Source organism: Enhydra lutris, unplaced genomic scaffold, assembly GCF_002288905.1.
Source record: "Enhydra lutris kenyoni isolate GAN:26980312 unplaced genomic scaffold, ASM228890v2 scaffoldscaffold22, whole genome shotgun sequence".
Taxonomy (NCBI): Eukaryota; Metazoa; Chordata; class Mammalia; order Carnivora; family Mustelidae; genus Enhydra; species Enhydra lutris.
The window spans coordinates 12,283,271-12,308,138 of NW_019154106.1; the positions used below are offsets into that span (position 1 = coordinate 12,283,271).

At 42.8% G+C, this 24,868-nt stretch overlaps 2 protein-coding genes and 1 pseudogene across 3 annotated transcripts in view; 2 read left to right on the top strand and 1 right to left on the bottom strand.

Moving 5' to 3' along the window:
* Positions 1 to 2,955, top strand: part of LOC111149442 (leupaxin) — a 37,079-nt gene extending 34,124 nt beyond the window's left edge. For both annotated transcript variants that reach the window (XM_022506525.1, XM_022506524.1), the window contains exons 8-9: positions 1,301 to 1,449; positions 1,734 to 2,955. In XM_022506525.1, coding sequence (XP_022362233.1) covers positions 1,301 to 1,449; positions 1,734 to 2,003 — 419 coding nt within the window. In that variant the 3' untranslated portion in view covers positions 2,004 to 2,955. The remainder of the gene's footprint in view (positions 1 to 1,300; positions 1,450 to 1,733) is intronic.
* A 6,424-nt stretch (positions 2,956 to 9,379) lies between these two features.
* Positions 9,380 to 11,385, bottom strand: LOC111149530 (annotated as a pseudogene).
* Positions 11,386 to 21,361: 9,976 nt separating this feature from the next.
* On the top strand, positions 21,362 to 22,315 carry LOC111150092 (olfactory receptor 5B21). The gene has a single exon (XM_022507436.1). The coding sequence runs from the start codon at positions 21,365 to 21,367 to the stop codon at positions 22,313 to 22,315; it is 951 nt and encodes a 316-aa protein (XP_022363144.1). The 5' UTR covers positions 21,362 to 21,364.
* The last annotated feature ends 2,553 nt before the right edge of the window (positions 22,316 to 24,868 follow it).

Consider the following 24,868-nt stretch of genomic DNA (forward strand, 5'->3'; position numbering starts at 1 on the left):
TTTCCTCTAACCTCCACTCACCTGTCTACCCCTTTTTCTTGCTGGAATATTTAAAAGCAAATCAAAGAAATCTTATGTCACCATTAAATACTTCAACATGCGTCATCTTTGATTAATCAAGACTTTTTTTTTAAACATAACTACTTTCACACCTAGTGAAACTATTAATTCCTCATTATCATATAAAACCCATATCTAAACTTCTCAAATTTCTGAAACTACATCATTTACTTGGTTTGTTTGAATCCGTTGGGTCCAGGCAAAACGTATGCCTTGCATTTGGCCATTTTATCTCTCAAAATTTAAAAATCCTGTAATGATCCTCTCTTCCCCATTTTTTAAAATACCATTGATTTGTTAAGAAACTGGAGCCTATGTCTGATAACGTGTTCCATATTCTTGATTTGACTGTGGCTGCTTCCTCATGATGTTTAACGTACTTGCTTTATCAGTCTACCCACTGTTTTTCTGAGATAAAATTGGCAGATAGGTTTGTCCCTCGTCTTGCTTTTGTTTATGGTGCTTTTGGTCATGCAGAAGTCATTCATATATTTATAATGGAGCTAAATTTATTGATTTTTAACTTGCTTTTGAAATTTGATTCATGTGTACTACAGTTTTCTCGTTCCCAGGTTCACGAGGAACCCACTCATTTTTGACTCAAGCCTTTGTGTGGTTTGAATCGTTACATTTAGAATCTTGCATCCACTTAGAAATTATTATTTCACAGCACTTTCTTTTTAAAGATTAAGCCCTTTTCTCCAGGTGCTGTTTTAGGTACTAGAGTTATAACATGACAAGACCAACAGTATCTAGTTTCAGAGCTAATGCTCCAGTGCGGGAAGACAGACCACAAAGATGGTTTCAGATGATGGTAAATGCTAGAAAGATGATTTTAGAAAAGATGAAGTGACAGATATGGGCTGATAAGAGGTGCTTCTGATAGGGTGACATTTGAACCAATTTCTGAATGGTAAGGTGAGATTAGCCATGCCAAAGCCTGGGGCAGAGCTGTGTGCAGGCCAGTGTGATACTTAGTGCAGAGATGTTGAGCAGAAATAGACCCTAATACTAAAGGCTGGGTATGAGCCAGGCCCAGCACTAATGCACCTGTCCCCCATTATATCCTGTATTTATTTATTTATTATTTCTCATGTATTTCTTATAATGAGCTGTTGAGGTTGGTCTTGAACATGAGGACACTGAGTTTGGGAGAATTGAAATCATTGGCCTCTTCTCAGACTCCAACTTGGTGGAGAGTGTCACCCTGCACCGTGAACTGTTGATTTTACCTTTTCAGGCTTTCATGAGAAGGACAAGAAGCCATACTGCCAGAAGGATTTCTTAGCCATGTTCTCACCCAAGTGTGGTGGCTGCAACCGCCCAGTGTTGGAAAACTACCTCTCAGCCATGGACACCGTCTGGCACCCGGAATGCTTTGTGTGTGGGGTCTGTACACTCACCTCTCTTTTGGACTTAGGCAAAGTCAAGGGTCTTCCTTTCTGAGGGGCAGAACAGCAACTGGATAAAGGGTTCACAGCTTGCGGTGAGGGATTGATGTGGGCCTGGTAAAAGAGGCTGTGGGCATTTGCTCATCTCTTTTGCAAGTGGGTGATATTCTCGCCTCCACTGGTCGGGTAGCTGGCAGGAATTTCAAGGCTGCAAGTTTTACTTTGCTGATATTCTACTCTTGACATCTGCATTCCTTTCTTTCCCTTCGCCCTGTCCCCCAGGACTGCTTCAGCAGTTTCTCTTCCGGCTCCTTCTTTGAACTGGATGGACGTCCGTATTGTGAGCTCCATTACCATCAGCGCCGGGGAACACTCTGCCACGGGTGCGGACAGCCCATCACCGGCCGCTGCATCAGTGCCATGGGCCACAAGTTCCATCCCGAGCACTTCGTCTGTGCCTTCTGCCTGACACAGCTGTCAAAGGGCATCTTCAGGGAGCAGGATGACAAGACCTATTGTCAGGCCTGCTTCACGAAACTCTTCCCACTGTAATCTCAGCTGAACCCACAGTCTGTGCAGATCCCCTACAAAATTTAAACCAGGAGGGGAAGGAGTATATTTTGTTGTTACTGCTCTTCAGCTCAGTGGGCATATAGGGGAAGTAAAGGTGGTGAACTTCTAGTTGTTACATGCCTAGGCTTGTAGTCTTAGGTTTTTACATTTCTAGTCTTATTTTTTTTCCTTGATCAAGTATCTGGGTTTAGATCTAGGTCCTGCTTCTAGAACCTCTGCAGCTGCGTCTTCCACATGTGCACATTCATTCCACCACCAGTTTTCTCAGCTTTCTCCCGTTTTCACTCCTGCCTTGCCCTCGTCACTGGGCCTTTTCACGCCTCCCTCATTTCCCCTTGACTCACTTTCCCATGACCAATGCATTATCCTCGCTGTCAGGAGTCCTGAGGCCCCTCTGAAGCCCTCTGCGTCTCTCTTCAGTGTACTCCTTCTCTATTTCAAGAGGAAGTAGATTTTAACTGGACTACTTTGAGTACTGACATCATTGATAAATAAAACAGCTTTTAGTTTTAACGTCTTACTGCTGTGTTTGGAGATAAACTGCTTCCTGTGTTATATACTCAACACTCTGTGCCGTTAAATCCATATCCTATCTCTTGTTTACTTCCATACAATAGGCACTTTTTCTTAATCAAAAGAAATTGAATGGAAGGACTCCTGTTCACTAACTTTTCTCTTAGTTTGGGCCCATAACATACATTTTATTTTATTTTTTGCACTGACATGATTGAATCATCTTAAAAGGTGGCAAAGCCCCTTAAAATTGTTTTCATCACTTTGTTTACCCAAAGTGAAAAATCAGATCTCTGCTAGACACTTGAAAATTCATATTTGTATGCATTTCTACAAACTCATTAAATTGTGTATATTAAATAAGTCCAGTTTTTTTGTATACCAGTTATATCTCAATAAAGCTGTTTTTTAAAAAACACACATTTTTCTCAACTTCATAATTATCTCAAAAAGACAAGGTGGCTGTTTCATCTCTAATGAAAGTTGCTATAAAGGATCATCTGATAATTTCCAGTTTGGATTAGGAAATCTAAGCCCCAAGAAAATCCCCATTTAATTACTTGTTCCTCTGCAACACATCATACGTATATTTGTAGAAAAGCTCGTTAGTTATTGATGAGTCTGCCTTTCTCATGTCCTATCTCAAGCTTCAGAAGGAATCCTGGTTCCTCAAAAGAGGTATTGATAAGATCTGCACTATGCCTTTCTTACCGTGGTTTTAAAATAATTGTGTGATTATTTATTTAAAAAAAAAACAGTTTAAGGTACTGAGGAAAATCCTTTACCAGAGTTATTTTTAAAAATAGGACAAATTTAATGTCTTTAGACTGGTATGGGAACAGGCTTCTTAGAGAATAATTCTTGTTAAACTTGTTCACATCTGTCTCCTCTGTGGGGTCATATCATAATGGGGTTTTGAGAATTAACAAGGAAGTAACAGTTAACAGGAACTTCAACATATCCAAGCTACGTGGGAGTTTCACGCATGGAGCCATCGGGCCTCTGCCCTGTTCGGTTGAGACCAGACCAAGCAGAGTATTCATTCTTCCAAACATCCTCCTTACAGTAGCTGCGATCTGTGATGTCACGTGCAGGTGCCAACAGGACCATGTTCACGGCTGCCTTGGCACTTTGGCAACGTATACTCGAGGTTTTAGCCCTTAAGGAAGAATGTTCAGGTGCTAACACTTTTCTTTCTTAAGGATTGGCTATTTCGAGATATTGGTAGAATCTATATATTTAAGATGTCAGAGAAAAGGCAGTGCTGACCAGGTGCAACTAAGAAGTGAAGACTTTTTCGCCTTACGATGAATGTAAGTGGTATTATTTGCTCATGAAGAGATGCGGCATTCAGGGCGTTTTAGCAGCTAGGAAACCATTCACAAGAAGGTTTCCTTGGGAAATAAAAACCAACCAACCAACCAAACAAACAAAAAACAAGAGAAATCCTGTTACACAAACTGGTCATCTACCTATTCACTCTTGGTTTAAAAAACAAAATCTATCTTGAAAGAATGGGGCTTTTCTACCAGTGAGCACTGGACATCTGTACCTGTATCTATGTCCACATATATGGGTTTCTCAAAGAAAAACTTCTCAATTCATGTGGCCAGTTATTCTTTGGGATAAGGATAGAGTCCTTCAAGGTGAAGGACAACAATTATTTTTCCATACAAGTTGTAGCAGTACTTCCGTGGTGGTCGGCTGGCTACCCTCCGCATGCTGTCTCTCTCATGACCAGTAGAGGGAGGAAGAGCCCTTTTCTCCAGCTTTGCAAGTGAAGGTCCTGAGATTTATCCTCACTCCAAAGTAGCTTAGGTCATTACTCACCAGGAATTTTTACTGGGAGATTGGATTATGCCGCTTGGCTTAAGACAAACCAGACCATTCCTAGAGTTAGGGGCAGGGCTAAGTTCCTGAAAACACAAGGGCTGTGTGGAGGAGATGTGAATACTTTAAAAATCTGGGTACAGGTGAGGAGGGGGTAAAGAACCTCAAATTTGCAGGACTATATATTCAAAAGCAAAAACATTAAAGCATTTCGGAGTTTCAAGGTAATACAGAAGGTAAGCAAGCAGATATTTCTAGTGCCCCGAGGGAACATGTCAGAACTTAACAGAAGTCCAAAACAGAGGAGAGCCAGGAATGATGGTGGCATGAAGACTGGGGGGGCAGAAGCACAGGCCTTCGCTGGGACTCTAGAGACACAGCATTAAGAAGCATCAAAAGCAGGCTTAGTCTTGGAATCCAAAGAGGGAGCTCTTCTGGCTGAAATAAAGATGAGAAGGAGGAACAACTTTCTTTAGGGGCAATTGTCTTGGGCATGAGCAGGTGCCTACTAAGGGCAGTGGTGGCAGCCACTCACACACGGTGCTGAAAAAGGGACCACCTACCCCCTAAATCCTGTGGAAGCTGTGTTACCAGGCAGAACTCACCATCAGGGCAGCACATGAGAACCCAGAGCTCAAAGGAGAAGTGGAAATCTACTGGGATCCACTGGATGAGAAAGAGAGAAATCTCAGATAAGAGCTGGGGCTTGAGTTGTACTTGTTACAAATTTATAACTTTGCCAGGCGGCAGCAATGTCTCAAATTTATTCTGTAAGAAAGGAGACACTTTATGTAAGCGCTTTATCCTTCCTAGATATGGTAAACACATGGTACCTAAATTAATTTTCTGTGGGAAGATATGTCCTAACTGCATTTAGGTTCACAGATCATGGATTCTGGACAATTGAATAGACCTGCTGGCATCCTGCTGAGCGAGTCTTCTTACCTCCTATTTTGAATATCACCACATCTCATCAAATACTGTATCTTACTAGCAGGAACATTTTGGCCTGGGATAACTACTGCAATTCCACTGAGACGATATCTCAGGTCACAGGTGTGGATGACGATATCTCGGGTCACAGGTGCGGATGGGGCAACTTCTATAGCTCAGCATGAGCAGACCAGGAAATCAAAGAGGACTTCACTTCCTTTGAACCTGACTTAAAGTATGTCAACTCAAGTTAATTAAACCTAAGTTATGTCCTATGACTGGACATAATCGAGGATGTGAAATTGAATGGGAGTACCACAGGCTCCCATCTTCGGCCCAGGTGGTTGGATGGGGCTGTCCATCCCTTAGCTTCTGGGATGGACATACATCTCAGGCCTGACCAGTAAGTGTGTTTTGTTCTTCTGGACCAAGGTGATTGGATCAAGAGTAGTCATGTGACCCAAACAAATCTAACTAGATTTCTCCCAGGACCTTCGCTGGGTTTATTGGGAAAGAGGTATTCTCATTTGGTTGAGATTCTAGCGGTGACCATAATAAAATCCTATTGTTGTCGAGATATATCTCTTTGGTGACATATAGGGAGTCTACCTGAGAGAAGCCAACATTGAGGAAAGAATTGCTGAGTCATGAAGATGTCATATCTTGGGGCACCTACGTAGCTCAGTTGGTTGAGTGTTGGGCTCCGGATTTGGGCTCAGGTCACAATCTCAGGGTTGTAAAGTCAAGCCCCAAGTCAGACTCCATGCTCAGTGGGGAGTCTGCTTGGGATTCTCTCTCTCCCCTCCCCTCCCTGCCCCAGTTCTCTCTCTCAAATAAATAGTAAATCTTAAAAAAGGAAAAGGTCATGTCTTCTTTTTCTTGAGCCACTCAATCCTACCATAACAATACCTTAACCACAGACTGGGAAGTTATGTGAGCAAATAAGTCCTCTTTTTTGCTTAAACTGATTTGAGTTGGAATACTGTGACCAAAGAACTGTGTAAGCAGATTAGACATATTCTCTCCTTTATAGACATAGAGTCTTGTGAAAGAATGGATCAATGAATGAAGAAATCCACCAGTGGTAGGGTATGTACACTGCATGTCACCGTGCAAAACTACTAGACAAGCACCGCATCTTCTCAATGCTTTTCACATGAGAGCACAAGGAAACACTTCGTATTTTAAGTCTGAGGCACCCTGTGGATAGCTGTATATGGAAAATACAAACTTCTTGTTCCTGTCCAAGTGGTTAGTAAAGCTGAGTAATGCGTATCAGCATCTCTAAGGGGAAGGAGGGAGAAGAGGGTGCTGTCATTCTCTATGCAAAAATGTGTTGGAAATGATGTTAAATGTGCTGCTTTATCTAGTGCTCATCCGTAGAAAACTATCATAGCTTTAATGTTACTATAAGGCTGTGTATTTATCAGGAAAAGAGTTTTAGAAAAATCTTGATGTTTTACTTACAAACAAAAAAAAAATAGAAAATTTTAAGAGAATTGGATTTACCTTTATCCTGAAACTTGGTACTTGACAAAAATTGGGTTTACAAGAGGTTGAGGAAGAGAAAAAAGACATTTATAGTGATTCTGAGAGGAAATCTTAGGACACTTTTCAGTGCTTCGGAGGTTGAGGGTGACGATTTTCATTATGTTCAATGACACTTGGAAAACATGACTTTCCCTCTCCAGGTGCTCTTGCCTTTTCAGACATGAGTCAAAGAAAAATTGGAGGCTCAAAAATAAAGTGAGGAGCTTAGAAGGAGAGACATTTTCCTAAAATAATCTGAAAAATTTGAACGGCAGGGAAAGTGGGAGGGGAGAAAATTATAGGATATGTAAGGGAACTTGTGAGTTAGGCAAGGTGAAATTTCCAGAGCTTTCAGCAAAGGAAGAAACATGGCTAAGATAAAGGTGACATATAACACACTCTCTGTGAGGTAGAGAAAGGCAGGGGGTGTGGGGGGAGTGGGTCGTCTGTCACTCACTTCATCCCCTTATACAAACTGCCAGGGGAAGCTATTACTTATTCTGGAGTGTCTCTGAGTTTGGGTTTTCTAGAAGTGGACCCTGAGAGTAGGATTTGTGTGTAATAGTCTACTGAGGCGGGGGGGTGTGTGTCTCTGGATATATAGGTAGGAGAGAGGGGAAAATGAGACAGCAAGAAGGAGCAGTCCAGGTCAGTGTGCACCGATGAACAGGTTACTGCTGTGTGCGAGAAGATGGAGCTCAGGATTCTTGAGGCTCTCTGGAATTTATTGTAGGACCCATGGGATGTCAACCAGTGCCACTACCCCACCTCTGCGTCCTCTAGCCTGCCCCACTTTGTAAGCCAGACATGTTTCTGTGGCCAAAGAAAGCCCCTCACCTAAGTCACAGGTGTTTGAAACCTTTCCAAGAACATCAGTGTGCACCAAGCAGCCAATGCCAACTGATATGGGGTGGGGGGCTGGGGTGGGGGTGGGGGACTCACAGTGTCTGTTGGGGAAGTTATGAAGGGGTCAGCATATGAGCAAATACTCATCAGATAGTTTTTCCAATCACTGATAATCATAATACTTTGAAACAATACTTTTGTTTACAAAGCTTTAAAATGCTCCCAGCTCTGTAAAGCTTAATGAATTTCATCTAGTGTAGCAAATGGTAGAGGGGATTGAGAAGGAGAGGGGGCAAGAATTATGATTTCCAATTTACCTATGGAGAAGATGATCAATTACGCAAATAGGCCCAAATCACTCAATTTTAATGATAACACTAGAACCGGACCAAAGTGTGCCTCGTCTTTGCCTAGGACACTGGCTCTTAGGCTGAGGCTCTGCATCAAAGCTGGTCTCAGAAACATGGCCTGGGCGGTACATTTTCAGGAGACAAGTGAGGGCACCAGGGCAGGAAAGTGAGCCAATGCTGCCACTTTTTGGTTATAGTATCAAGAAGAGTAGCTTTGGCATCAGACAAATCAAAGTTCCAATGTTGAGTCTTCTACTTAGCAATGTGCGTTAACCTTGGTTAAGCCACTTATCTTCTCCAAATCTGTTTCATAATAGGCTAAATGTGGGGAATAATTCCTCCCACGTGGGTTTGCTGTGAGGATTAACCAAGATAATAAGTGCAAAAAGGGGCTTTGTAAACCACCCCAAACCATACATAAAAGGCATCAACAAAAGAGTCCAAGAGCTACACGAAGTCAACATCACTTCCATCTCTGGCATTGCCATGGAGACTGAAACCATGGCAGGCTTTTCGTTGTTTCTGTATGATTTTAGAAATCTTTTTTAAGGCTCAGGATGAAAGCTGATAGAATTGAAAGTGCTGGGAGATTAGAAGAGCTTGAATTTGAGCCCATAATCTTCCTTTGCAGCAACATATTGACAAAGCAACACTCACAAGTGAGTGATTTCCATGGTGCAGGAAATCCATCTCCCGTTAGCGGCCCGCCACAGACAGAAAACAGCGAACCTGGGTTAAGGAAACAGAGCCACAGGGAGGAAGTTTGGGAACCTACCAGTATTATGGTTTTCATTGCCTTCAGTGGCCTAATCATAATTCAAGGGAAATACCCAGGAAAATCCTTATCATCATTACTTGTATCAGTCTCCTGGGGCTACCGTGACAAAACACCAGACGAGGTGGCTTAAACAATAGAAATGTGTTTTCTCACAGTTCTGGATGTGGAAAGCCCAAGATCAAGGGGTCAGTAGGTTTGGTTTCTCCTGAGGCCACTTTCTCGCTGTGTCCTCACATGGCCTTTCTGCTTCGTGCTTCCCTAGTATCCCTTCCTCTTCTTGTAAGGTCACCAGTCCTATTGGATCGGCTCTCCACCCTCTGACTTCATTTAACCTTAGTGACCTCTTTAAAGACACCTTCTCCAAACACAGACACATTGGGGTTTACGGCTTTAACACAGGAATTTTGTGGGGACATAACTCAGCCCAAAACATGATTTCAAAGAACACAGTGGCAAAGATACAATTCTACATGCTTTCTGATGACCAGATAGGTGGTGTCACTCTGTTAGCTAATCCTAAATTCACCAATGGGCAAATTTTGGTCTTTTTTTTTTTTTTTTTTTAAAGAGACACCTTATTCTATCCACAGGTGATAAAATCCCAGAGCCACCCACAGACAGGTGAATACAGACCTGCTAAATATTTAATATTATCAAGCTTCTGTGACTGGAGCGTGGTTTTAGGGCCGGTGACCACAGGGTCTGTCTGGATGAGGGCAGGATCTTGCCTGGCATGAAACGCCACCATTTCTATCTTCACTTCCAGAAGCTTCCTTTCACTCAATGGACACAATTTTTTCACTCTGCTTCTTTCTAGGTTGCACTCAAATCCGTTCAGATTTTCATTGCTTCATCCACTACTTATTCCTTTAACAGATGCAGTTCCCGTTTTATTTTCTCACTTTCTGCTCTGAGGGATGAAAATTCATTCTCTTCCAAAAGAACTGCTCCCTTTTCCCCATGAGCACCCTGAGAGGTTGTTTGCCGAAGAGTGATCTCGGCTGCATCTTGGTGACCAATCTTTGAAATGATAATCCTGTTGGCCTCTGTGGTCTTGACCAACATACATACAGGATATAATGATTTCTGCTTGTTGTGTGGTAATCCTGTTTTCTTTGAGTTCACACAAGAAGTCATGGTTCGCTGAGGACGACCTTGGGATGTGGGTCTTGCCTTCGGGTGTGGGTTTCCATCCAGCTCTGCTGCCCACTCATTCTGTTACCTCCTGTGGCATCGCTTGAGTTTTGACCATTTGTTCAATCATTCCGTGAACACGAACATCTCTTTTGAGATGTTTTATGGCAGGGAAAGTTGCATTAGAGAAGAAGCTGTGAGGGTAACTGGAGTGGAGAAGTGTTTCCTGGATGTTTGTGCGCTGAGAGGATGAGGATTGTGGCCATGGGGATGCTGGAGCTTAAGGTGAAGATTAAGACGGTTGTGAAGACTTAGGATGAAAATTTGATTAAACCAGGTTCTGAAGGAGACAGATGAGGTGGAGGCAAGATCCCAGATGAGAGCATTATCCTTAGGAATGAAGACGGTCCATCTTCTATGTGCTTATATATGCAAATGGGCTGTGATACAGAGGCTGGATGTTGCTTTCCTTTTCAAAGATGGGAAATATATTTCACAGCACCAATTTACACTGCTCCTTTTTATTTTTCAGTAACAAAAAAGCCTTCGAGGTTTACAAACTTACAAAGAGATAATTTTCCATTTTTATCCTTCCCCCTTTTTAAAGTAGGGTCCATGTCTAATGTGGGGCTTGAACTTGTGACCCTGAGATCAAGAGTCTCATTCTTTACCTACTGAGCCAGCCAGGTGCCCCTTTCTATTTTTTTTTTTTTTTAAGATTTTATTTATTTATTTGACAGACAAAGATTACAAGTAGGCAGAGAGGCAGGCAGAGAGAGAAGAGGAAGTAGGCTCCCTGCGGAGCAGAGAGCCGGATGTGGGGCTCGATCCCAGAACCCTCAGATCATGACCCTAGCTGAAAGCAGAGGCTTTAACCCACTGAGCCACCCAGGCGCCCCGCCCCTTTCTATTTTTATTCCTAATGAGAATCACACAGTCCTTTTAAAAAACTACCATGTTTGGTGAGTTAAGGACAAATACATTTTTCATAAGTGAGCTCCTCAAGTGACATTTCTGTGTCTAGATCTCTTATCCAATTTACTAAACAGAGAATCCAGTGGGATTTACATAATTCAGTAGGCCCACACTGTCTACAGGCACTGTTCTAGGTTCCAGAAGGTAGCCTAAGAAGAGTAAGACAGACTCTTTCTTCTCAGGGAGCTTACATTCTCTTGGTTGCACATTCAGTCCTAATATGAACTTGTCCACACAGGATAATTTCTTCTCTAAAGAAAAGGTTGTGAAAGACACAGAGACATGGGATGGGAGAAGAGAAAGCAGAAAACTTCCTTGACTTACAGTAGGGTTATGTCTGGATAAACCCATCTTAAGTTGAAAATACAGTAAATGTATGAAATACACTGAACCTACCAAAGATCACCGCTTTGCCTAGCCTCCCTTACCTGTGCTCAGACACTGACTTTAGCCCCAAGTTGAGCCAAATCATCTTACACAAAGCCTACCTTATAATAAGTGTTGCTGCTCTCATATAATGTGTTGAATTCTGTACTGAGAGTGGAAGATGGGATGGTTGTGTGGGTACAGAATGGTTGTGGGTGTATTGGTGGTTGATACTTGTGATGGCAAGGCTGACCGGGAGCTGCGACTTTCTGCCCCAGCCCCACATCCTGAGAGAGGATTGTAGTGCATATCACTGGCCCCGGGAAAAGATTAACATTTCAAATTCGAAGTACACCTTCAACTGAATGTGTATCACTTTCACACGGTCATAAAGTAAAAAAAATCATAAATTGAGCCATCATAAGTTGGGGACTGTCTGACTTCTGGGTAAGGAAACAAAAGGAGAAAGAAAATGTACAGAACTGAATATTATAAGGCACTTTGAGGAAGTGTTAGAAATAGAAGGCCACACAGATTTTCCATAATCGCAGAGAAAAAGTTCATGGTGGAGATGGCTTTAATTTGAACCTGTAAGTGAAAGAGAGAAAACTGAACATCCCAACCTGAGGGAAAAGCACGGAGTAAGGCAAAGGGGGAAATGTGCTGGGAGGTGGAGAAAGGAAACTGTCTATTGAGGATCACCTTTGGGCCACACGCTGTGGTATCCGATTTGGGGTTTGTGAGGATAAAAGGTAGAATACACAGTAGTTATGAATCAAGCTGGAAAGGTTGGTTGGGTCTAGTTTGCTCTGAATGTCAGGTGGCAGAGGCTGCCCATTATCTTTTTGGTAGCAGGTGAGCCATCATGGTTTTGAACGTGGTGGATTGAAGAGAGTGCGAAGCAGCAGCGGGGTGGCGGGGGTGGGGGGAGGGGCTGGCCATGCAGGAGCTGAGGTTCCAAGCTTCCCATCCACGCTCCATTGTCCCACTGGGTTTTAGTTACAAAGCACAGATTCAGAAGATGAAATTACCAATAATTTGAAGATGTGAACTGCAGAGCATTAACCCCCAAGAATGGGGCCCGTCTTAGCACAGGGCCCTGCATGACTGCCCTGGATGTGTGTCTGTGAAGCGGGCTCTGGAGCGACCTTTAAGAATATTGTTTCAGGGCACCTGGGTGGCTCAGTGGGTTAAGCCTCTGCCTTCGGCTCAAGTCACGATCTCAGGGTCCTGGGATCGAGCACTGCATCGGGCTCTCTGCTTGGCGGGGAGCCTGCTTCCCTCCTCTCTCTCTGCCTGCCTCTCTGCCTACTTGTCCTCCCTCTCTGTGTGTCAGATAAATAAATAAATAAAATCTTAAAAAAAAAAAAAAGAATATCGTTTCAGTGGAAGGGGTGGGTTAGTGGAGGCTACAGTGGGAGGAGGACAGAATGGAAGATGAGGTAGACCACCCTTGATAATTTTGATGGTAGAGGCCCTGGGATAGCCCTGGGTATTTTAGGGTGGGAGAAAGCCTTTTGAGAGTTCTGGGGGAAGTGATGGATGACTTGGGCATGTTTGTGGACCAATAAGATGGGAGCAAGTACAGGAGGGCATAGAGAATGGGCATTAACAGCTGTAGTGAGATCTCACAAAAGGAAGTGGAGGCAGGATCAACAGTATGTGAGTGGCGGGAACCACCTGAGAAGAGAGGAATGAAGCTTTAAGCAAGGAAGGCAGAAGGAGACAGGATGGAATCAAGGTGTGGCCAAGGAGAAGCTAACATCAGAGGGCCCTCAGTAAAGGAGGGGCAGATGTCATCCTCAGAGAACGTTGGTACCTGAGTGGGGCTCAGGAACGTCTGCGGAGTCAATGGATGCACACGAGCCCGCAGTCTTAGAGCCCTGGGTTTCCCTGATGCTGCTAATCAGCAGCTCGGGCTTTAGGCAGATCACTTCACCTCTGTGAGTCTGTTTACTCCTGGAGAAAATTAGATGTTTCCAAAATAACACACATTTATACGATGCTTAGTATTCTGAGTACTTTGCATCCATTAACTTAATTAATTCTCGCAACAACCCTGTAATGAGAAAGCGACGAATGGAGAGGCTAACTGACTTTATGAGCCTTCCAGGCATTAGTGGGGAGCGCTGGGATTCGAACCCACGCGGCAGTGTCTTGTGTACCATGCACCCAGTGATCTCTGAGTTCGTCAAAGGTGCTGATATATGCTGTGTCCATGAAATTAACTTTTTAGCCAGACTAGTAGCTTCTTGATTCTAACTTAATGAAGACCAGTTCTCTTCCTTCCCATCCAGCACCACTAGGGTTGGCTCAGCACACAGAAGGCATAAAATGGTCGCGAGGTGGCAGCATTAACTCAAAGATGGATAGAGAGACACCGCGGTCTGGGCTTGAACTAGCCCCCAACTCAGAATCGGCCCCTTTCTTCCCCTTCATTTTTCTGAAACCCTAGGGTATAACTACTTGGATGTGAAGTCACTATTTAGTCTTGTGAGGAAACCAACTGTTAAAGGAGCCAGAGAAGTCAAAGCCGAAGTATTCCCTGGAACTCAAGGGTCTTCCAGAGGGAAAATGAAGAACGCACGTCCAGTGCTGTGAGAAGCTGATGAGACGCAGAGATCACCTATCTGAGGTAAGCAGCACATTCTAGGTCTCTCAATCACCGCTACACAGGACCATTCCACTTCACCATGTTAATAGTCTTCATTTTCAGCTATGTAATTTTTAAAAATATTATACACTGATAAAAGAGAGTATTAAATTATTTTATAGAGCCAGGTGTTTTGGCTAGGTTGTCCCAGTTGTTAGGTTTGGTCCTAGAAGTGAAGTTTTCTCTGTTTTCCTCCTCCCCACTTCCTTCTTCTCTTCCATTTCTTCTCCTTCCTTTTCTCTTCCTCTCCCTCCTCTTCCTCCTCCTCTTCTCCTCCTCGCTCTCCCCTTCCTCCCCCTTCTTCCTTGTCCTCCTTTCCCTCCTTTCTCTCCATCCCCCTCTTCCCCATCTTTCCCTTCCTCCCCCTCTTCCTCCTTGTCCTCCTTGTCCTCCCTTTCTCCCTCTTCTCCCCCCTGTTGGGCTCCATCTCCTCCTTCTTCTTGCTCTTCTTCTTTCTTCTCTATCTTTTCCATCTCTCCCTCTTCCTCTCTCTATTTTCCCCTTGGTTGCTGCATTGATCAAATAAAATAATAAGGAGGACATCTAGTCTTCAGAGTTGGATGTGTGGGTCAGGAGATTAGAGGTTACACAATTCCAAGAGTGGTGCAAAAACTCCTTGGTCTAATTTGACTTAACTTGCCACTTATTTGGACCCTTTCTTTCTTTCTTCCTTTCTTTTTTCTTTCTTTCTTTCTTTCTTTCTTTCTTTCTTTCTTTCTTTCTTTCTTCCTTCCTTTCTTTCTTTCTTTCTTCTTTCTTTCTTTCCTCTTTCTTCTTTCTTTTTTTCTTTCTCTTTCTTTCTTTTTCTTTCTCTTTCTTTTTCTTTCTTTCTCTCATTTCTTTCTTTCTATTAATAAAATTTTTTTAATTGTTCTAGCAGGAAATTTTTCCATGAAAGTATTTTCATGGAAAAAAAAAAGTAAATAAGCTTTGCAGATGTAGCCGACTTTACTGGAACAGACATTTGTGAGACCCTATGAGAAATAGGACTTTTTCCCAGATTCTGAGAACATCCCCACTCTTCCATACTGACCCCCACAGGAGCCGTACAGCATAGTGTAAAAGCACAGAGACTCTGAGTCCAACAGACTTGAGCATGTTCTCACTGGAACTGTAAGACCCTCCAGGTTTGTCTGATACATTCTGGTTCAAAAACCAGTCATTTCTCCAAGGAGCCCAGGTTCCTTCTCTTAAAAAACATGATTAGAAAACAAGACCTGGACACCAGGCAGAAGTTTTCATATCTGTAAAATTGGAAAGGAAATGCATTTCTTGTAGATGTGTGTGAACTTTCAGTGAAAAACATACGTATGTAACAACGGCCTGAATCATAGGAAGCACCAATTATCTGAAAATCCAGGAGGTGCTGTAATAGAATCCTTCACTTCCTATAAGCTGCATGTGAAAGCTCTTGAAAACCAGATTGATTGGGGGGAAAAATATTCCTGAAAGAAAGCTCCTCGGAACTCAATTCTTCAATCTGAGCTGAGTTTAGGTAAAGTCGGGGATTCTGATATTTACCATCTGTATTTGGCATTTAAAAAGTTCTCCCCATTTAGTCTTGGAGATGGAGCCAAATCCCAGTACCCACAAGAAATCTGCAGGCTGAAGTAGGGACAGTTGGACCTTCCAGCTCCTTTGAGGACATTTTTGGTGGAACTTGAGATCAATAATTTTCACCTGTGCTTGAAGAACTGGGGCTCCCCCTGGACCTGAAGCCTCTTCCATACTATGCCAATGTTTCATTCCCCCAGGAAAGTGGTGTTTTGATTGCTTGTGTGCATGACACTAAGCCCCAGGTTGGGATTGAGACCTTGGGGAACACTCCTCCAGAGGATCCCAAATCTGCCTGGCTGCCAGCTCCTGCTTGGCCCCCGCCCCCTCCCAGTTTGGGATGACTCACTTGGGTTCTGAAAGAAACTAAAACCAGCCCAACTGCCTTTACACTTTTACCATGTAGCCTGAGGAAATCTTTTACTATTTGAAATCTGAGGTTCTCAGAGACGAAACAGCTTTGCTTTTCCATTTCATATTCAAAAAGTCTGGTACTTGAAGGCAGTTAGTTCTGAAGTGAGATCTCATAATTCCCCAGGAACCAGGTATGTTTTTCCTGACCTTTTCTAAAGCAGCATTCTTCACACTGGGAGTGAAAATAATGGGTTTGTTTAGGAGAAAAGGGCTCAGAAGTAGGTATAAAAAATGACTCAATTCTATTTTCTTATCCTCCTCTGCCACAGCTTATAAAAAATGGAGCCGGAGTGAGCCTCCCATAGGTAATTTTGGCTCACCTTATCTTAAACAGGAACCGACTTAGTCATTGCCAGATAGAATGCGGATACCAATTGGTGTTAATAAAACCCAGAAGCCATGTTTGTATGACTGACAAACAGTTTAACAGAAGAAGAATTAATTGGTTTGTATTGAGGAACCACCACGGACCACATAGTGACTGGATTTTTCCATAGTTGATCTTACTGAATCCTTCATTGATAGAGGGAACATGACTTGCCTACAGTTGCCCAGATAGTAAACAATAAAACTATTATTCTTTTCTAAAAAAAAAATTATTTATTTATTTGACAGCGAGAGAGACAGAGAGAGAGGGAATACAAGCAGGGAGAGTGGGAGAGGGAGAAGCAGGTTTCCCGCTGAGCAGGGAGCCTGATGTGGTACTTGATCCCAGGACCCTGGGATCATGAACTTAGCCGAAGGCTAAGTGACTGAGCCATCCAGGTGCCCCTAAAACTTATCTTAACTCAATTGTTGAGCTTCTAGTCCATTCATTCATTCAACAAATATATAAGAGTGTACCGTGTGCCTGGCACCAGTCTAGATGGAGAATAATGATGTACAAAACAGTGACAGACCTTGTCTCTTTCTTCATGAAATCCAGTCCAGTCCTTTTCCATTGAGAACCTTCTTTGGAACTCCCCAAATGGGATGTGATGGTCAGGGGTAGGTCTTCAAACCCCTCTAGAAACAACTGTGATGAAACTTTTATTTCCAGACTCTCTATCTTGGTGATTTAAGCTTCTAAAATTCCTTAAGTCTTAATGTTTTTCAGTTTTCAACACATTTTCTTATTTCTTAAATAAAGCGGTCTATCCCATAGTATCTTCAAATATTTAAAAATATCATTATTCTTTCAAGGCTCCTTCTGATATCTACTTTAGGCCTTTTCAGTACTTGAGAAAGAGAAATACAGTGGCAGGAACACCATGGGGTTTGGATTCTGGCCTTGAAACCCTGCAGAGATGGCATTGGGCAAAAGAAACCTTCAGATTTCTCTTTTCTGCTCTGGATCCAGACACATTCATCAACAGTGACTGTGATGCATAATGGAAAGGGTTGTCCATCTTGAGAACACAGAAAATGCCTCAAATATTAATTGCTAACATATGAAGTTGGCCATCCGGGACAGCTCAGTAGAGGGAGTGTGTGATAACTCTAGCTTAATTGAATATAATTGAGGGGTCAGTTCTACCCAAGGAAATTGATTAAGCAAACATTTTGAGAAGGTGTTTTGGAATAGAATTCAGGATCCATGCTGTCAGCTGCCTTTCATTCTTGGACTTTTCCCAGGTTGTTTATCCTCTCTTGGGTTGGGGAAGAGGTCGGTTTATGAGATATGAGGGTGACGTTCTTGTTAGTCAAAGGATCCCAGTACTTAATAAGTGGTTGTCCCTTCCTGGTCTCCCCCCGACCAAAGATCAGCAATATTTAGCTCCATACCTTGAACTAGCCACTTGATCTCCCCAAGTCTTAGTTTCTTAGTATATATATTTATACATAGATATAGGCATTTATATGTGTGTGTGTGTGTGTGTGCACTGTAAGATGTGTAGTATATGTGACTGATGGAATTGTGGTTAAATGTAGAACTGATCAATAGAGTTTATGAATTCTAGAAGAATGGTTCTCAAGTGAGGACATTGTTGCACCCCCCCCCCCCCCCCCCCCCCCCCCCCCCCGAACATTTGAGACATTTGGGAGTGTTTGGAGACATTGTTGGTTGTCACAACCAGTAGGTAGAGGTCAGAGATACTGCTCAACGTCCTGCACTTCATAGGACAGTCCTCCCACCCCCCGGCAACCTCCTCCCACCAGCAACTAAAGAACTGTTCAGTCCATAAGGTCAATAGTGCCCAGGTTGAGAAATCCTGCTCTGGGGCATTGCATAAATACTGCAATTAAGTAATTATGTGATCAAGGGGACATCACATACCTCAGTTTTTAATACGTAAGATCAAGAAATCGCCTATCATAGATGACAGGATACTGTAACCGCGAAATTACAGGGAACAAGCACATGCCAAAAGTCAAGAGGAAAAAAAAATCAAAGGGCTGGATCAATGTAATGGAAAGAGCACCAGTTTGGAAAGTTAGCTGGTATATTACAGGATGGGAATCTATCAATAAGCAAAAGGGGCTGAAAAAGATACAATTGCAGGATTTATCCTGAGGAAAAACAAAGGAAGGAGGAGTGCTGTGCAGGGGTATTCAATGGAATGTTGTTTGTAAAGGGGAAACACTGGAAAGTAAGGAGTGGAAGAGGGATGCTGGTTTGTGTCTAGTAGGGTTTCACTGGCTGGCTGAGCCCGTTCTTGTGACACCAGCACAGCACTGGTGCGTGAAACCCTCGCCCAACAGGGCAGGCTTGGCGGTCTCCTTGTTTGATGCTGTAAGAAAGGCTCCTCATGGTGAGCATAGGATATTGTACAGAATTGTTGAATTACTATGGTGTACTCCTGAAACTAGTATATTAACTATACCTCCCCCCCCCACAAAAAAGACTCCTCAATCTGATGACCGCAGCTGCTTTCCAAGTAAGCCAAGGTCAAGCACAGTTGAGACATTTCCCCCTTCTCATCCCTGTTTCTCCCTTCTTCTCCTTCCTCCACACTTTCTCTGTCTCCCTTGTCTGAGCCCTTCCTCTGCTCTACTTCCAGGGACAGGAAAAGGGCATAATGGCCTCAGGCTCAGGGAAAATTAAAAAACAGCGAGAGAGACAGTGCATTCGAACATGGACACAAACCCTTCTCCAGGTCTGCTGGCTCCATTTGCACTGTCGTTTCTGAATATTTTTCATACCACAAGTCTAAGCTAACATTTTGGCAGAAAACATGAGTCCAGATAGATGAAAGAACAATAAGCAATTTGTTGTGGAGTTAGGGAGCATGAAAAATGTTTAAATACTTTGCTGTTGATGTTCTGTCCCATTCATCAAGTATTTATCTATGTGTGCCAAGGGGCCACAGTAGACTGGGTAGGCCAGAGCCTGTGAAGACAAAGGTCCCAAGAGGCTTTGAGCAAGTCATGGAACTGGGTGGTTGCCCAGCTAATTGTGTGATAAGCAAGCCAAACTCTCGAGCTTTGAGAGAGCAGGAAGAGAGGACTTAATAGTAGCCAGCTTCAATCACAAAGATTTCTTTTTTTTTATTTATCTAAATTCAATTTAGTTAACATATAGTGTAGTATTAGTTTCAGGAGTAGTATCTAGTGATTCATCACATACATACAACACGCAGTGCTCTTTGCAAGTCCCCTCCTTAGTGTCTACCACCCAATTTAGCCCATCCCCCACCTGCCTCCCCTCCAGCAACCCTCAGTTTGTTCCTAGAGTCAAAAGTCTCTAATGGTTTGCCTCCCTCTATGTTTTTATCTTATTTTATTTTTCCTTCCCTTCCCCTATGTTCATCTGTTTTGTTTCTTAAACTCCACATGAGTGAAATCACATGGCATTTGTCTTTCTCTGACTAACTTCTTTTGCTTAGCCTAATACCCTCTAGTTCCATCCATGTCCTTGCATAGGGCAAGAGTTCATTCTTTCTGACAGCTGAGTAATATTCCATTGCATATATAGACCACATCTTCTTTATCCATATTTCTGTCCATGGACATCTGGGCTCTTTCCATAGTTTGGTTATTATGGACATTGCTGCTATAAGCTTTGGGGTGTGTGTGCCCCTTCAAATCACTATTTTTATATCCTTTGGATAAGCACCTAGTAGTACAATTGCTGAGTCATAGGGTAGTTCTATTTTTAACTTTCTGAGGAACCTCCCTACTGTTTTCCAGAGTGGCTGCACCAGCTTGTATTCCCACCAATATTGTAAGAGGGCTCCCCTTTTTCTGCATCCTCACTAACATCTGTTGTTTCCTGAGTTAATAATAAAAATTTGTGATTTCTGACAGGAGGTGAGGACATCCATATCTCCACATAAATATGTAAATATCAATTGAATTGCTGTTGAAGAATAAAATCAGAAAGACATTAAAGGTTGTGATTAACACCTCTGGACTTAACATTAGGCAGACCCAGATTTTCATTCTGCTCCAACACTTATTAGTTATGTGACTTTGGACAATAGTTACTACTATTACTATAATAGCTCCTCAGTCCCATCAAAAAGCTACTAGATATTAAGAGCAGACAGTAGCCAGAAAAGGGAGAGCAAACATAAAATATACTGCCAACTGGAAATAATCTAAGAGAGAAAAATGTTCTATCTTGGAGCACTGTTTATAAAGGTGAAAAACCGGAATCAAGGGAGTGGGGTGTTATCATTATGCAGTTTCTCCTTGTGTAAAGTGAGGCAAATAATAGGATCAAACCTGAAGAATTAAATGACTTCACTGTGAGTAAAGTCTGCATAGAGTGAGCCAGTGTTGTGATTTCTGTGATTAGTACCATTTAGTTATACGTGCATGGAAAATGTTAGGAAATCTTCTTGGAGGCGACATTCTTGGGAGTGGAATAAGAAGATGAGAAATGAGGGATTTATATTTTTTACTTCTTACTATTCTCTTTTTGACTTTTTGAAAAAGATTTTTATTTGTTTATTTTAGAGAGACAGAGGGTGTGCAAGGTGGGATAGGAGCAGAGGGAGAGGGGAAGGGGAGGCAGACTCCTCTCTGAGTGGGGAGCCTTGAAGATGCAGGGCTTGGCTCAATCCCAGGACACTGAGATCTTGACCTGAGCCAAAACCAAGAGTAGATGCTTAACTGGCTGAGCCAACCAGGTGCCCCTCTCTTTTTGATTTTTAAAAATGGAATAAATAAAATCTTAAAAACTATGCTACTGGACTTCTCATAATTTGTTTTATATGATGTAAACAGTCAGGATAATTCAAGCTCTGAATGTATGGGACTTTGGATTCAGGACCTTTGATTTTGACCCCTGCTGGTTAGGTTATTTTGGTCAATATTAAGCTCCTCGAGCCTTAACTGTCTCATCTGTAAAATGGGTATAGCAGCACCTACCTCGTAGGGTTCAAAGCTATAATATAATGGAAGGGTTTTGCATGTGCCTTTTACATTGTCAACACATACTGGTTTACTATTTTCATACCATCCCATTATCCAGCCTACACTTTCTTGCCATTTTCATGGACTCTCCTTTAATCATCAGATGAAATTCAAGTTGACCTCAATGGAAAATAGCACAGAAGCTACAGAGTTCATCCTCTTGGGGTTAACAGAAGACCCTAATTTGCAGGTCCCCCTCCTCCTGGTATTTTTGTTCATCTACCTCATCACTCTGGTTGGGAATGGGGGGATGATGGTGATCATCCACTCTGACCCCCACCTCCACACCCCGATGTATTTCTTCCTCGGTAACCTTTCCTTCGTAGACCTGGGTTACTCATCAGCTGTAGCTCCTAAAACGGTGACTGCCCTGCAGTCAGGGAACAAAGTCATCTCCTACAATGGCTGTGCTGCCCAGTTCTTCTTCTTTGTGGGTTTTGCCACTGTCGAGTGCTACCTCCTGGCCTGCATGGCCTATGACCGCCATGCAGCCGTATGCCGGCCTCTTCATTACACTACCACCATGACAGCAGGTGTGTGTGCCCTCCTGACTGAGGGCTCCTACGTCTGTGGCTTCCTCAATGCTTCCATTCACACAGCAAACACCTTTAGACTCTCGTTCTGTGCTTCTGATGAGATTAATCATTTTTTCTGCGACATTCCTCCACTCTTGGCTCTCTCATGTTCCAACACACGCATCAGCAACTTGGCTGTCTTCTGTGTCGTAGGCTTCAATGTCTTTTTCACCCTCCTGGTCATCCTCATCTCTTATCTCTTCATCTACATTGCCATTCAAAGGATGCGTTCTGCTGAAGGACGGAAGAAAGCCTTCTCCACCTGTGCCTCCCACCTCACTGCTGTAACCATCTTCTATGGAACTATCATCTTCATGTACCTACAGCCCAGCTCCAGCCAGTCCATGGACACTGACAAAATCGCTTCTGTGTTTTACTCAGTGGTGATCCCCATGCTGAACCCCTTGATCTACAGCCTGAGGAACAAAGAGGTAAAAAATGCTCTCTGGAAAGTACTCAACAAACTTAATCCCCAGTTGGTAAGTATGAGTAGGAAGTAGGCAGGTGATGGAGGAATAAACCTTCCCCCAGACCTCAACGCCATCACGACTTCTGAGGTATGGTTACTTCTGCTACTTGGAGAAATCACGAAAGCAGCACTTGGAAATGTCTCACTCAGGGAGATAATCTTATGTTTAGTGAATAATGACATTGGATATTTAAAAACCTTCTTGCAGTAGTTTCTTGATATAACTCAGCAAAAAATCAAAACATAAACTGAATCCCCTGAATTTCCCCTCCCTATTTTTAATTGGAAGAAATTTCCACTTACTATTAAAATTTGTGTTCAGGATCACATCTTCATCATATAACACTTATCAGTTGAAATGCACAGCATTATGGTTTCCATATTTGGTCCATGTGTTTGAAAGTTAAAGTTTCTAATGCAGATAAAAGATGTTTTAGTATTTTCAATAATGACTCTAGAAGGTTTTAACTCGAAGGACAAGGCACTGCTCCCAGAGTCAGATGCCTCTTCAATCCTTCAAAACCCCCAGCCCACATTCCTGCTCACCCATTGGTTGAGTACCTTTGTGTATTTCAGCTCTTTCTATTAATGTTTTGGGACAACTTTGATAGAAAACAATAAGCCACCTTTGTATGCAACAGTTTCAGTAGATAAATTGTTTAAACTTTAACCCAAATCAACAACGTATCTTTCTTTAGAGAGCTTGCACTCTGTTCCATGCTTTTGGCCTTTGTCTAACATAATTACCAAAGCTTGTGGAAGGTTTGGAGGAAAAAGCATTTTTTATTCTATGGGCTATGAAAGAGGAGTTTTGCCTTCTGAATTAAATACTTGGATTTCTCAGCACCCTTAAGTTTGGTGAATCTATTATGAGTACACATAATAGCTTTCTGTGCCCTCTTGGCTTCTGTTTTTTCAATAATTCAGTTCACCTCTAGATCCCTGTTACATTGCAATGTTCTGTAATTAGATGCTGTAAGAATAAAAAGGACTGTAGAAATTTACTTCCTGAATAGGAACAGCACAATGATGGACACCCAAGTCCAACTTTGGATCTGGTTTTGTGTACTGGATGGTATCTGTGAATGTGTGTGTGTGTGTGTGTGTGTGTGTGTGTGTGTGTGTGTCTGTGTCTGTGTGTGGGGGGGGTAAGGGATGGGGGTTGGAGTGGTGGGGGTTAATTTTCCACCACACATATCAATGGCGTGATGGTGTTTGTAGCCACAGTTAGTCTAAGTTACTACATGTTTCATGACATCAAGCTCAAAGTAAACAAAACAAGAATTTATATTTTAAATGCAAAAACCTCCTTGTTGGCCTGGATCAGGGAGTTCAGAAATCAAATTTGTTTTGAGATTATCAGGCTCATTAGGCACAGGGCAGCCTTTGTCTGAGGAGAGTGGATCATGGAGCTTGTGGAGAAAAGAGTGAAGAGGGAGTTTTTGGAATGGAAGCTGACCTATAGGAGAAGCTTCCTCTGACACATGGCCACTGCTGCCCAGTGAGACCAGGAACTTCTCCTGGATCCAAGGCTTTGACAGCCTAGACCTCTTGCCACCCCCCTTTAGCAGGGTGGCCTCCTGAGCAACACACAGAAGAACTATCACTAAAGGTCAGCATCTGCTTCACGTGGGAGCCTTCTCAGTGACTTACAGAAGTCACAGAGCTCATGGGTGTCCAGACTTGGAAGCGAGTCTGGGAGCAGCTATCCCAGCAGGGAGGACATTTTGGTCTGAGCTCAGCTTCTTTTCCTACTGGATCCATATAATTGACTTCTTTCTTTTCATCTTCTTTCTGTTCCTCCTTTTCTACTTCCCCTTTCCCAGTCTCCTCTTCTTCCCCTTTCTTTTCTTCTCAACCCTTTTCTTTCCTCAACCCAAGCAAGAACTTTCCTCACCACGAAACCTATGTTTTAGTCCCTATGAAAAATCAGATTGTACAGTTTGTGTATCATAGTTGTTATGGTACCCAGTAAGGCATATTTCTGGGTGTGTTTCTTTGTGCTTCCACACCCCATTGTGGCAGAAACATGTGTGGTTCTTCTGAGAGCTAAAGGCCTGATGCCTATATATTTCCCTTTCTTGTTGAAGCCTCCCACCCCGTCACTCCCCAAACTAGTGTGACAGTTGACTGCCAATGGGTATAAGAGAATACTAGTTCTGTCAAGAGCCGGATGAAAATCCGTACTCGTCTTATCAAGTGGACCTCAAGAAAGCCATTTAATCTATTTGACCTCACCATCAAGGTTGAACTGTGAAGATGACAAAATCAAGTATCCAAATGTGCCAGCATAATGAAAGCGTATTCCATACAGCAGAGACTCCTGTGCTGGTTCTCACTTGGCTGTCCTTGCGCTCCCCACTTTAGGCTTCTGAGCTCCCTCCCTCTCTCCACCCCATCCAAGTCCAAGTTTTTATTTTGAGCCATTGCTTAACTTCCTTTCTTCCAAGCTCTCAGTTCTACATCAGACACATTTCAAGCTGATATTACACTAGTATTCATTTACAGAAGCTACTCAGAAGGAGACGGCTTGTCGCCAGCAAGACATTAATTTTCAGAATCCACATTCCTGTGGGGAGCTTTT